At 36.5% G+C, this 12874-nt stretch overlaps 1 protein-coding gene across 2 annotated transcripts in view; it reads left to right on the top strand.

Moving 5' to 3' along the window:
• Positions 1–2047: 2047 nt before the first annotated feature.
• The window catches only part of DCUN1D5 (defective in cullin neddylation 1 domain containing 5), a 30311-nt gene continuing 19484 nt past the window's right edge, over positions 2048–12874 (top strand). Inside the window, exons 1-4 of one of the 2 annotated variants that reach the window (XM_010379068.2) lie at positions 2048–2477; positions 4918–5009; positions 10613–10683; positions 11100–11191. In XM_010379068.2, coding sequence (XP_010377370.1) covers positions 2392–2477; positions 4918–5009; positions 10613–10683; positions 11100–11191 — 341 coding nt within the window. In that variant the 5' untranslated portion in view covers positions 2048–2391. The remainder of the gene's footprint in view (positions 2478–4917; positions 5010–10612; positions 10684–11099; positions 11192–12874) is intronic. The other variant, XM_030918717.1, reaches the window with a different exon arrangement.

Here is a 12874-nt window from a genome sequence, read left to right as displayed (position 1 = left end):
CCAATAAATAATGGTGAAGAAGGGACACAATTATCACAATAAAAAAATTCCTATTTAAAAAAGAACAGAGGATGAGATGTGCAGTGGTCTTTGGTCTATAGCAATGTTGGTAGTCCTGCAAGACAGGCATTATGAAATTCCCTACACTTTGATCAGGCCCTGATTCTACTCTCCGGAAGGACACACCTTTAATATCCTCTGAGATCTTTCTTTCCATCCTTTAGGTTTTATTCCATTTCTTTGGTCCTCCTTGGGAAAATGGGCTGTTTAGCTTTTGCAGCTCACTTCTTGAAGAAATAAGCTTGGCTATCTCTAATAGTTTTGTCATTATCATTTATTTTGTGGTTTGTTTTGCACATTTTATATAAATTTTATTTAGGAAGAATATTCATAAAAATATCCATTTTAAGTGTATAATTCAATGAATTTTGACAAGTACATATACTATTACTTCAATCAAGACATAGAATGTTCCTCACCCAAAAAGTTCCCTTGTGTTTCTTTGCAGTCTTCCTCGACTCACTCTGTGTCCCCAAGTGTCACTGATATGCCATTGCTATAAGTAAGTTTTACATGTTCTAGAATTTCATCAAATATCCAGCTAACAGTAACATCTCCAATTGCCACATAGATGTTATAATATTGTTTAAACTGTTTGTGTGAATCAAGTTCAAATAAGAACTGCACACTGAAAATGACTGACATATCCTTTAAGTCTCTTTTAATTTCCTTCTCTCTCCTCTCATCCTAATAATTTGTTGCAGAATTTGGGTCATTTGTCCTGTACACTTTTCTGACATCTAGAAATTGCTGATTGCATTGGGTATTTAACATGTTCCTCTGTCCTGTACTTTTTGCAGATGGTAGTTCTATTTAGAGACTTTATCTGATTCTGTTTTGATTTTTTTTTTTTTTTTTGGCCTCATGCGTTTTTAAATGGGTTGAAGGATCATATACTTTGACATTCTTTCGGTTTTAAGTAACAGAGAATTGAATTAAATATGCAAAATAGTGAAATTTGTTGGTTCACATAACTGAAAATTCCAGGGCATATCATGGATTTTGGGCTCATATCATATAATCACATTCTGGTTTTTCTATTTTTCTGCTTGCTACTGCTCTCTTCTGAGTTTTGGCTTCATTCTCCGTACCTTCTCTGGTTCAAATCCATAGGAAATAAAATTGCTTCCTGGTGGTTTCATTTTGTGTCATTGGCACTCATTGGCCTAGCCTGAGCATGCGTCCATCCTGAACTAATTAAAAACACTAAGGAAATATGATATTCGGATTGGCCAGATTAGGGTGCCATTGTGAAGGTAGTTTCACAGGAACCACTTCAACTGTTACTCAGACTTTTAGTCTTCTCCCATCACAGTTGGTTTGCAGAGATAAATTTATTTTACCAACAGAATTACTAACGAATTTCTACTATGTCTTTACATACAATAACAATTATTTAAAAACAGTATTTCCACCTAAGTGCAGGTGAATAGATTACAGTGTGTTTTGGTTAGTAAGGTCTAGGGGGAGGCTCCTTAGAACTGTCCCCAAATTTCTCCCTACTAAGTAGCAGTCATCTACTGTCTGTTATCGGAGAGCTGAGCTCGGTGGAAATAATGGTAGAGCTAAGTTTCAATACAGGACAAAGTGATAAGCAAAGGTAGGGAAAAGGGAGAAGGGGGAGTGGGAGGCTGATCACAGGCCCATAAAGAAAACACGCAAGACAGAGGGTGACAATGCATTTAAGGGGTGGGAACACTTAAGGTGAGGTTATCGTGTGGAAGAGCTCAGAAGTGGAACTTGGTCTACTTTACCAGGTTATTTTTAACGTCAACTGCAAAGTATTAGTAGTTTCATTTTTTGGCGGCGACTGCCAGCATCAGAGCGCGGTAGAAGCTCCATGAGAAAGGTCAGGATACTCTGGACAGAATACAGAATTCCGCGGGCAGCCGTACTTGCTAGAATCAGACAGCTTCCCCACTTGCCTGGCCTACCTACGAGTGCCAGAGGCAACCGGAATCACGCCCCTTCCCGGGACCGGCTCCGCGATCGCGTCATTTCCGGGCCTCAGCGATTCGCCTCCGGGTTAGGCTGAGCCTTCTGCTTTCTGTGACTGGTGGAGCTGCCGCGCCGTTCCGCGTTATCTCCTCCCGGTGAGAACGAACCGCAGTGTCCACCGGCGAGGAGCCAGCCCTGTCCCGGTCAGAGAAAGACGACGAGGATACCTGGGAGCGGGCGTCGGCCGGGCTGGGCCGCGCCGGTGCGGGCTGGCGACTCTGCTCCTCCGCTTGCTGCTGTCTCTGGGAACTGGGTGCCAGCGCTGAGGGGCTTCCAGCGGACAGGGACCCCCTTCCCCGGCTCCCCTGCCCATCCTGCCGGGGAGGGCGGAAGATGCCGGTGAAGAAGAAGAGAAAATCCCCTGGGGTGGCAGCCGCAGTAGCGGAAGACGGAGGCCTCAAAAAGTGTAAAATTTCCAGGTACCATCTACCCCCACCCTTCAAGCTTCCCTCCTCCCTCCTTTGCTGGACAACTGGAGGAAAAGGAGTCGGTCCCGGGCTGGGGCTGGAGACAGGTGAGGCCCCTTTGATCGAGCTAGGCGGTAGGTGCCTAACACCGCGAGTCTCCGCGCCCGACCCGACCTCGTGTTCGAGTGTATGCACGCTGGCGTTTATGGAGAGACTAGAAGAGCCGCCCACGTTAAGAGTCTACGTGCCCTGCAGGGTGGGGAACAGATGCATATGTAAATTGCGCTCCCCCCCACCCCCACCCCTCAACCGACCCTCAATCCCCTACTCCCGTATCGCTCCTCTGCCTTTTTCTAGGCTTAGAAGTGAGTGCAGATCCGCGGAAGGGTCACTTCTAGAATTTCTTTGTAGAGTGTGAAGAAAGCAGCACATAAGGAATCTTGACAACTGTCTTGGGAATGGTAGAAAGGAAAACTTGTATGCTGTAATTGGCCTCCATATTTAGTATTTGGAGTGGCCTAACCCGGAAGGTCCCAGCAGGAGGCCTTTTAAATTGCAGGAGCCCCATTTTCTGGAAGTATAGTGCCTCACCTATGCCAAGTGCCTGTGTGCAGAGTTGGAAAGGCCCTGCATGCTTTTTGTCTTCTAGCATTCAGGACGCTGTTAGCTCTCAGCATTAAATAATTTGTGAGCTCTTGTACTCTGTCCTATTGGTAAGAAAGAAGACAAGGCAGAACTATATAGTAGTAGTTCTTTGATCACTTCGTAGCATATCCTGGAGGCATCACAGCAAAATTATATGCTACAAAAAAATAACTGCAATTTTGGTGTGAGAAGTGGTTTTTTTTTTTTTTTCTTTGTGACGGAATCTTCCACTGTCGCCCAGGCTGGAGTGCAGTGGCGCGATCTCCGCTCACTGCAACCTCCGCCTCCCGGGTTCAAGCGATACTCCTGCCTCAGCCTCCTAAGTAGCTGGGATTACAGGTGTCCACCACCACGCCCTGCTAATTTTTTTGTATTTTTAGTAGAGACGGGGGTTTCACTATGTTGGCCAGGCTGGTCTTGAACTCCTGACCTCGCGATCCGCCCGCCTCGGCCTCCCAAAGTGCTGGGATTACAGGCGTGAGCCGCCTCGCCCGACTGAGAAATGCTTTTTAAAAAAAATACCCATATTACCTGCCTTTTCATCAATGGTTGGCACTTGATATGACAACTTCAGGTGCTACTATTAAAAGAAGACAGTAGCCAGGATTATAAGAAGGAAATAATGGTAGAGCTCTCCTTAAAGAGAGATCTGCTTAAACTGTGAGGTAGATGACTTATCTAGTCATCTTCTTTTTTGTAATTAGTCGACTTTTTTCCCTCATTACTGTGTTTTGGTAAAGGAGTCTAAGGAGTATTTCTTGGGCTATTAATGTGAAAGATGATACACTTTTCTTATACCTCTTGTTAGCCAACATTAGAATTTGACATGGGTTACTTTAGTAGCTCATATTTTTATAAGATATAGGCAAATTATTAATTCATTTTTGTATTACTCTATCTCATGGCCATCTTAAGTATATAATGTATTAAAATTATTTAAGTTAAGTATTAAGATTGCTGAGCAGGCAGTATTATTAGAACTCAGGTGATACTTTGCTCTATCAATTTAAATTTTTAAATATGATACTCTGACTTTACATTACTCAATTACAGAGGTTCTAGCATTTCTATAACATTGTAGGATAATTTGAGTTCCTTCAAAAAAGTTTCTCTGAAGGTCATTAAATTCTAGAGGCCATTTTGAACTTACCAAATTTTAGTTATTTTATGAAAAAGAAAATGATTTTATGAAAAAAATGAAACAGAATGAACAGAAGCTAGGATTAAATACCCTGTCCCAATTATTTGGACTATTATTAACTTTTAGGGTTTTTTTATTGTGTTTTTTTAAATCTGTGAAATTTAATATACCCTTAGGTCCTAAGTCATCATTTATCTTTAAAAATCTAAGCTTAGGTAATAAAACAACTCTTAATATAACATTGTATTTTGAAATATTGATTCATTAAGTATCAAAATATACTTCGTGTTTGTTTTCAATATTTATCTATTACACACAAATAGAATTTCTATACAAATCAATAGAATCACAATAAATATACTTTTCCAACTACTAGGTTGAACTTCTTTGTAGTCTTTTAAAATGTGGGGAAATAACTTATTGATAAATTTGGATTTTGATACTGAGTGAAGAGGTGTTCGGGTTTTGTAAGCCGATAATTCTTATGTATAGACTACTGTTTCAAGTTGCAATTACTTAACAATTTCAGTTTTTTTCCAGTAATGCCAACCGAAGAAAAAAAAAAAACCTTTGTTTAATGTGAATTGAAGTAGTTAATTTTGAACTTAGTTTTTCTCTAAGAGTTGAGATGTGATAAAAATCTTAGGCATCTGTGTGTTTTCTAAGCTATTGCAGATCCCAACCCCCTGCTAGACTAATAAGTGGAGAGGAACATTTTTCAAGCAAGAAGTGCCTGGCTTGGTTTTATGAATATGCAGGTAATGAAATTAATGTAAGAAGATACCAGTCATATGCTTCAAAAGTTTATTTGGCTCATTCATTTAACAAATTATCTGTTATAGGCCTGCTATATGTTAGTGCTGAGAACTGGGATGGGGGTCAGGACTGACGATTGTGGGTAGGCTAAAAATTTGTTGCCAATGTAGGCTGATATTTCTTTAAATATATATTCAGTATATATTTACTGAGAGGGAAGAAACTCTTTTACTATTAATAAAACGTGTAAACAAAGATTCACTTATTTACATCCATTGGCTAAAGTAGTATTCTGGAAAATAAAAGGTACATAATAAAACATTTTTGTACTTGGTATTGTGGAAAACACAAAGTACATAATAGAACATTTCTATTCAATATTCTTTTTTTGAAATTTTTCTGAACTAACATTTTCTGAAACTTTTGGGGAGACATAGTAAAAGATTTATACCCCTCAGTTATAATTGTACAACACATTTACCTTTTAATAATTATCGTTTAGCCATCCACTTCTACTAGAGATGCAATAGTAAGAAAATAAATAGACTGATATTAATACAGTGTGATAAATACTATATTCAGAAGATACACTGTTAGAGTTCATAGGAGGAATATATAACCCAGCTTTTAAAGTGTCATGGGAGTTTTCTAGAGGAGCTAACTTAACCTCAGTTAAATCCTGTAACTGGTGGATGAAGAGCCCTAGGCCCAGTGGGGTTGTGTTTTAGAGGCAAAAGTCAAAGCCAGCCAGAGATGAGGCTGAAGAGTTAAGCAAATATATGCACAAGAACACTTATACTATCTCATAAGCATGTATGAAATTTTTTTCCCCTTAGAATAGTTTTGGTTTCTTTGGAGTTATTGATTTTAAAGCTTTTCTTTTTCTTTTCCCTGTTTCCCTTTTTTTTTTTTACCTGTTTCACTTTTTTTTCTCCTTTTAATCACCATCATTCTCAAAATGTTTGTTTAAAATAAAAGTGTATATGTAGCTATTGCCTTATATTTAGTGCTCATCCACATTAAGGTCTAAAGTGGTATACTTTGAACTTGAGGTATAAGTTTAGGCTAATTGTATGGAATGTGAGACTGTTTTGAAAGGGGGGCAGTAACTTCACTGTTGGGATCAGCTGAGTGATCCCAAAGTACAATTTTAAAATTGTTTAGTGACAGAACAGATTCTTTCCAGACCAGAAATAAATGCTATTACTGGCATCCCAAGACAACCACTAACCCAATTTAAATGAAGGGAATTCATTTCTTACTGACCTCCATTTAAAATGTTGACCCATTATCCCAAATGCCAGTTTTACTGGTATGCATGATATAGAATCAAAAGGTCATTCATCTTATTTCATTTATAAAGGTTACTAGATACAACAGAAATAGAAAATATTTTCCTCAAATAGGAACTTTATGGGTAACATAAGATTCTAATTAAACATTTGTTTATTAGCATTTTTAATAGTCAACATAATAATTGCATTATTCAGGAATTCTCCTAGGTATATTATTTTTTTCTTGTGACTGTTCTGTTAAATAGGTAGTATTATCACCACCTCCCCACTACGACTTTATTTTTTGAGACAGGGTCTCACTCTGTCGCCCATGCTGGAGTGCAGTGCTGCCATCATGACTGCAGCCTTGCGCTCCTGGGCTCAGGCCATCCTCCCACCTCAGCCTTCCTAGTACGTGGGATTATAGGCATGTGCCACCACGCCCGGCTAATTTTTTTAATTTTTTGTAGAAATGGGGTTTCACCATGTGGCCCAGACTGGTCTCTAACTCCTGGGCGCAAGTGATCTACCTACCTCAGCTTCCCAAAGTGGTGGGATTACAGGCATGAGCTGCTGTGCTTGGCCATACCCTCATTTTATAGATGAGAAAACTGAGACTTAGATTAATTTGCCCAAGATCATATAGTGACAAGAGCCAGGATTCAAACCCCAGTCCTTCTGATTCTAAAGTCCATGCTTTTAACTACTAAGCTTTTATGTATTTTGTATTTAAATTTTATAATGTTTATAATTATATATAGTTATAAACATTTTGTTATAATAGACATCATTTTGTGTTTATTTTTTATTTAAGCTAATTTTCACTTTTGCAAAGAAAATATTGGTACTCTTGGTTAACTTCTGTCATCCATTCAATAAATATTGAGCACTTGTTTTGAATCAGGCACTGTGCTGAGTGCTGGATATATAGGTGCTGAGCAAATCAGACAAGATCCCTGCCTTTGGGGGACTTGCCTTCTAGTGAGGAAGACAGTCAGTAAACAGGTATGTAGGCAAGATAAGTACAGATTGTGGGGAGTTATAAGGATAATAAATATGGTGAGGTTCAGGAATAGAGAATAAAGAAGGGTTAGATGGACTTTCAGAGTGATTAGGGAAGGCCTCTCTGTGGAGACCACTTTGTGCAGAGACCTGTTTAGGGAGGAACTATGTTTTTTTGGCCAAATAAACAGTAACTGTTCTGTCTTGACATGGGTATGTTCTTATTAAAATGAAGGCAATAATTTTGCCTACTGAGAATAATACATGTAAAGCCCTTAGCACAATACCTGGTAGTCAGAACTCAAATGTTAGTTGTTATTATTATTAAAACAGTAATAGCATTACACCATCAGATTTACTGGTTGTGTTTTTTACAGTGTTCCAAAATTAACTACTCTTATGTAGCTCATGTTGAAGGTACTGTGTCACTGAACATTTTTTTTTTTTTCCCCTAAGCATCTGTTATGGCTGGCATGGTATTAGGCCTTGCAGATATAGCTGGGAACATTTCTTTATGGTTATGAAGAAATCAGGAAATTGATGGTGTTTTTCTTTTAGTTTTGAAAATATCACTAAACTTTTTACTATGGTATTGTATCATGTGTGATAAGGCCATTGGTTTTGTTCTTCCACAAGACCTCATTCTTGAGTGATATTTAAATTAATGATTCAGTAATATACTGACTTATGGTAATTAAAAACATGGAAAGTGAAAGGGCAGTTTTAAGATCTCATAGAGTCAAAAAATAAGTTTGGAATTGCATAGTCCTAATATAGTACCTAGCTGGTGGAGTAGCGTGAACTCCTAGTATGAACAAAATCATTTCTGTAGCTTCTTCAATTGAGTGGAAACCTAATTGTCCAAAAGAGTTAATTAAATTTAGCTCCAGAGGTTTTACCCAGAGAGTAGTTTTATTAGAAAGATTGGAAGCAGTGTTAGTGGAAGGATTAACATGTTGCAGTCTGGGGAAAGCACCTTAGTTACAGACCTTGCTTTCGACTTAGATCTGTTACTATTTACATCACGTTGGCAAAGTCATTTAGTATTTACAGACCTTATCTAAGTTATAAGTTATTATATCTCTATGTCATCTCATTTGACTTGATTCTAACCAAATTTTAATTAGTAATCACCAAGTAATCCTCCAGTTTCTAGGGGGCTATACTGACATTTCTTTTTTTTTTTTTGAGACGGAGTCTCGCTCTGTCACTATGCTAGAGTGCAGTGGCGCAATCTCGCTCTGTCACTATGCTAGAGTGCAGTGGCACAATCTTGGCTCACTGCAACCTCTGCCACCTGGGTTAAGCGATTCTCCTGCCTCAGCCTCCTGAGTAGCTTGGATTACAGACGCCTGCCACCACGTCTGGCTAATTTTTGTAGTTTTAGTAGAGATGGGGTTTCACTGTCTTGGCCAGGCTGGTCTTGAAATCCTGACCTCATAATTCATCTGCCTCGGCCTCCCAAAGTGATGAGATTACAGGCGTGAGCCACCGCTCCTGGCTTATACTGATATTTCTTGACATCCTCTTCAGCTCTCTCTTCGAATCTGTAATGGCAACTTTGAGAGCAAGTATGTTTTCTTGATGCTTTAGAAAAATTTACAATATATTCACATCATGGCTTTTAAAAAAACCATTTGTCCTTTCCCTTAATTTTTAATTTTTTATTTTTTTTGAGACAGGGCCTTGCTCTCTCTCAGGCTAGAGTACAATGGCGTGATCATGGCTCACTGCAGCCTCAAACTCCTGGGCTCAAGCAATCCTCCCACCTCAGTCTCCTGGGTAGCTGGGACCACAGACTGGCACCACCACACATGGCTATTTTTTTTTTCCCCTGGAGATGGGGTCTCCCTATGTTGTCCAGGTTTGTCTGGAACTCCTGAGCTCAAGTGATACTCCCACCTCGGCCTCCCAAAGTGCTAAGATTACAGGCATGAGCCACCACACCTGGGCCTCTTAAATTTTTAAATCTGATTTTTGTTTTCTTTCAATCATATATAAGAATACATACTCAGTTATACATTTTTAACACCTTTATTGTATATGTATGCCTTTTAAATTATAAAATTAACACATTCTCATTTAAACAATTCTCCAAATATATAAAGGAAGAAAAAGCACCCTATAATCACCCCCTTCACCTTTTAACACGAGTGCATTGTTAGTACTTACTTAAACCTAATAACATTTACCATGTTACACAAAAAAATTAAAAAGGGTTTTGGCTTCAGACCATGTATTCATGCCATCTTAGCAGCTTGGATCTCAGGCAGCAAGAATGTATTGACTTTATGTTGTGCTAGTAACCTAAAGATGGTGCTATCAAATCTACCTGAGCAGCCTTGGTCTAGTCCATGGTTTATAAAGCTGGAGGATTTTCATCCTTTAAAAAGGAAAATAGAGGCTTCTCTTGACTATTAAGAATAATATCTCAAGATTATATTTTCAAAATCCCATAGCAGTAAACACATTTCTCATATTATTACAAAATTTGTTTTAGTCTTATCCAGTCATAAAAGAGACTAGTGATGATGTAATTACTATATTTTGGGAATCTGATAACATTTTGAAAAAATGATAATAGATGTATTGATTTATTAGTGTTGCTAAGGGTGTAAAATAAGGAACAAGTTAAATACCAGTAATTAATTTTTGGACAAATGATAGACATTAGCTAATTGAAAGATTAAACTTTTGTTTCTACATTAAGGTGATAATTAATGCTTGCTGTCTATTTTAGAACCAAGATGATAAGGAAAATAGCTCTTTCTGGAAATGGAGTGTAGTAGTTTCCATAATTCATTATTTCCAAAATACGTTTGTCTTTTTCAATAATTAAATTATATTGGAGTCTATTTCAAAAGGGTAATAAATGGCCTATTTTATAAGTAAACATTAAACCCTTCTGATTACTGTATTGAACTTTGTGTTGGTTCTGATATTCCAGTAGATTAAAAAGCTCCACCTGCCTTATGTTTTTTCATATTCATACATTGTCAAAAACTTTATTCGGAGTAAGTGCTCAGTAAATTTTTTTTTTTAAATGGATCGGTTTGAGTTTTTGTACTAACTCATGATTGATACTAACGGAGTATTTCTTTGCTGCTTTTTAAATTTTCTTAATTTCATATTGTAATGTGTTCAAAGAATACTTCACAAATTTTAAATTTTAAATCCTGTAGCAAATATTTATACTTATCAAAGGTATGCCAAAATTCAGATTTAATTATTTGCAAAATATTGTGTGTTCATGGGTACTTTTAGCATGATGGTTTATGTTTTATGTTGATATTATAACAAAATAATGTAAATTATTTTTGTCTTTGAAGGTCCTGATGAAGTTGTAGGGCCAGAAGGAATGGAAAAATTTTGTGAAGACATTGGTGTTGAACCTGAAAATGTATGTTTTATTTCTAAGTAGAATGGAATATAAGTGGGATATAGCATATTCATAAATTTATAAAAATTGAGACACTTTAATTTTGTATGAAGATTTTATTTCTTCATGTTTAATATTGTAAATTTGCATTTAGGACATTTTTAATCAGTTTAAGTTGGGCAAATGTGTTCTTTCTTGATACAAATGTTATATGTAATAGAATAAGAGATTCTACCTTCAGAAACTGTTAGAACTTTTTACTTTTAAGAAATTGGCACATCTCAATTTCTTTATATATAGTTAATAATTCCAGAGGTTATACTCTTTAATAGTTGAAGGATGGAAGTAGTTGTGTAAAAATGCTCTCCATGATAAATATAGACATGATTATCTCTATGCTGACTTTTCCCCTATCCTTTATGTTCTGTTCTTTCCAGATTATTATGTTAGTTTTAGCGTGGAAATTGGAGGCTGAAAGCATGGGATTTTTTACCAAGGAAGAATGGTTAAAGGGAATGACTTCATTACAGTAAGAAATTTTTTTAAAAAACAAATTTGATGGCCTATTTGAAGATCTTAATTGATATTTTGTGCTTCATAATTTTCAGGAGTAAGGTCTCACCTTAAATCGAATCTGTTTGATCTATAACAATTAGTTTGGGGATTGAAAAAATTAAATTGTGGTCTTGACAAATGAATAGGTACCCCATGTTTTATATTCTCTAAGAAAGAACCTTAGTACAGTCCTATAAAAATTGCTTGATTCTCTTCGTGAGTCACTTAAAAGTTCATGATCAAAGACCTACTTATTTACAGGTTGTTTAAGTGTAAGGTTTTCCCTCTCTGAATACAGAATTCTACTATCTAAGTATGTTTATTGGGCAGCTCTAAGCTCTAGGGCCTCCTCTCCCTTCTTCGTTTTTATATTTGACTTTAAAAATTTGAAGGTAGAGTTACATAACAGTTTTATGCCTTCTTTATTGCCAAGTGAATTTCATAAAGGACAAAAGTAGAAATGTCGTAACCGCTCCCATGCACTCTTTACCCATTTTATAGTCCTACACTTTCAGTTTAGGATCCTGCCTTTCAACATTTTCATAAGTTGCAGAATTGCACCTTGTAAAAATAATTTGGTTTTGGCTTTTCTGAATGAAGTGTGCTTAATTTCAGAATCAGTAATTTTGTGTTAATTGTGTAGTATCATGTTTGTAGTGTTTCTGCAGAGTATTAGTTATCAACATTCTAAAATAGAGGAAGCATTAATTTATAACATTTTTGAGGCAAAAACGGGGGCTTAATTAGCTGTGTGGTTTCCTATTGTGATTATGCTTTCATTAACACATGTAATTATTTTTTGCCTGGCCTTAAATTTTTTTTTAAAGTATTTGTTTATGAGGCACTAAAATTTTTAAATTTGAATTTTCAGTGCCTAATGGTTTATAATTCTCTTTTTTAACTGACATTAACATGTTGACACGTAGATACCTTATATATTTATTATTGGGTAAAAGCCTTTGCTTATGTGAACCGAATCATAATTTCTTGAATGGAATATAAAATCAACCCTCCCACTTCCATTTTTTTAATAGTCTGAGACCCAGAGAGGTTAAGAAAATATTAGTCTCAGTTCCTTAGTAGTAGTGCTTAGTTAGAACCTAGAATTCAAATTTTCTGATTACCTATCTATAATCCTGTATTCCTATTATATTGTTACTTTCTATATAAATCAGCATTCCTTATAAAATAGAGGACGATTATTTTTAAATTATAGCATTTGCTACCAAGACTGAATTCTTCCATACATTTAGGTGTCATAATATGCCCAGTTAAATACATTGATTCTGAAATTCTTTGGATTATTTCTCACCATTTAATTAGCTTTTTAGAGAAAGATTAAATAAAATATACAAAGCAATATGAAAAGAATATAGGCTTTGTACAACTCAGTGTGTTTTATTAAAATGTGTGTTGTAATATGGCTTATTATAAGACTTTTTTTGTCATTATAAGTGCATTTTGGACTACTCATCCTCCTCCTCCTCTTTGGATACTGCTCTTTGAAGTATCTCAGCTAACAGGTGGCTGTATATTTTTAAACCTAAAATTTGGTTACTTATGTTTTTGCATAAGTTGATGCAACATAAAAAGTCTTTTTATAACAAAAATGTGTAAGCACAAAGCATTTCTAATATATACTCCTGAATAATTAACA

Source organism: Rhinopithecus roxellana, chromosome 15, assembly GCF_007565055.1.
Source record: "Rhinopithecus roxellana isolate Shanxi Qingling chromosome 15, ASM756505v1, whole genome shotgun sequence".
Lineage (NCBI taxonomy): Eukaryota > Metazoa > Chordata > Mammalia > Primates > Cercopithecidae > Rhinopithecus > Rhinopithecus roxellana.
The sequence above is the reverse complement of the archived record's forward strand: the minus strand, read 5'-3'. Positions and strand labels throughout refer to the sequence as shown.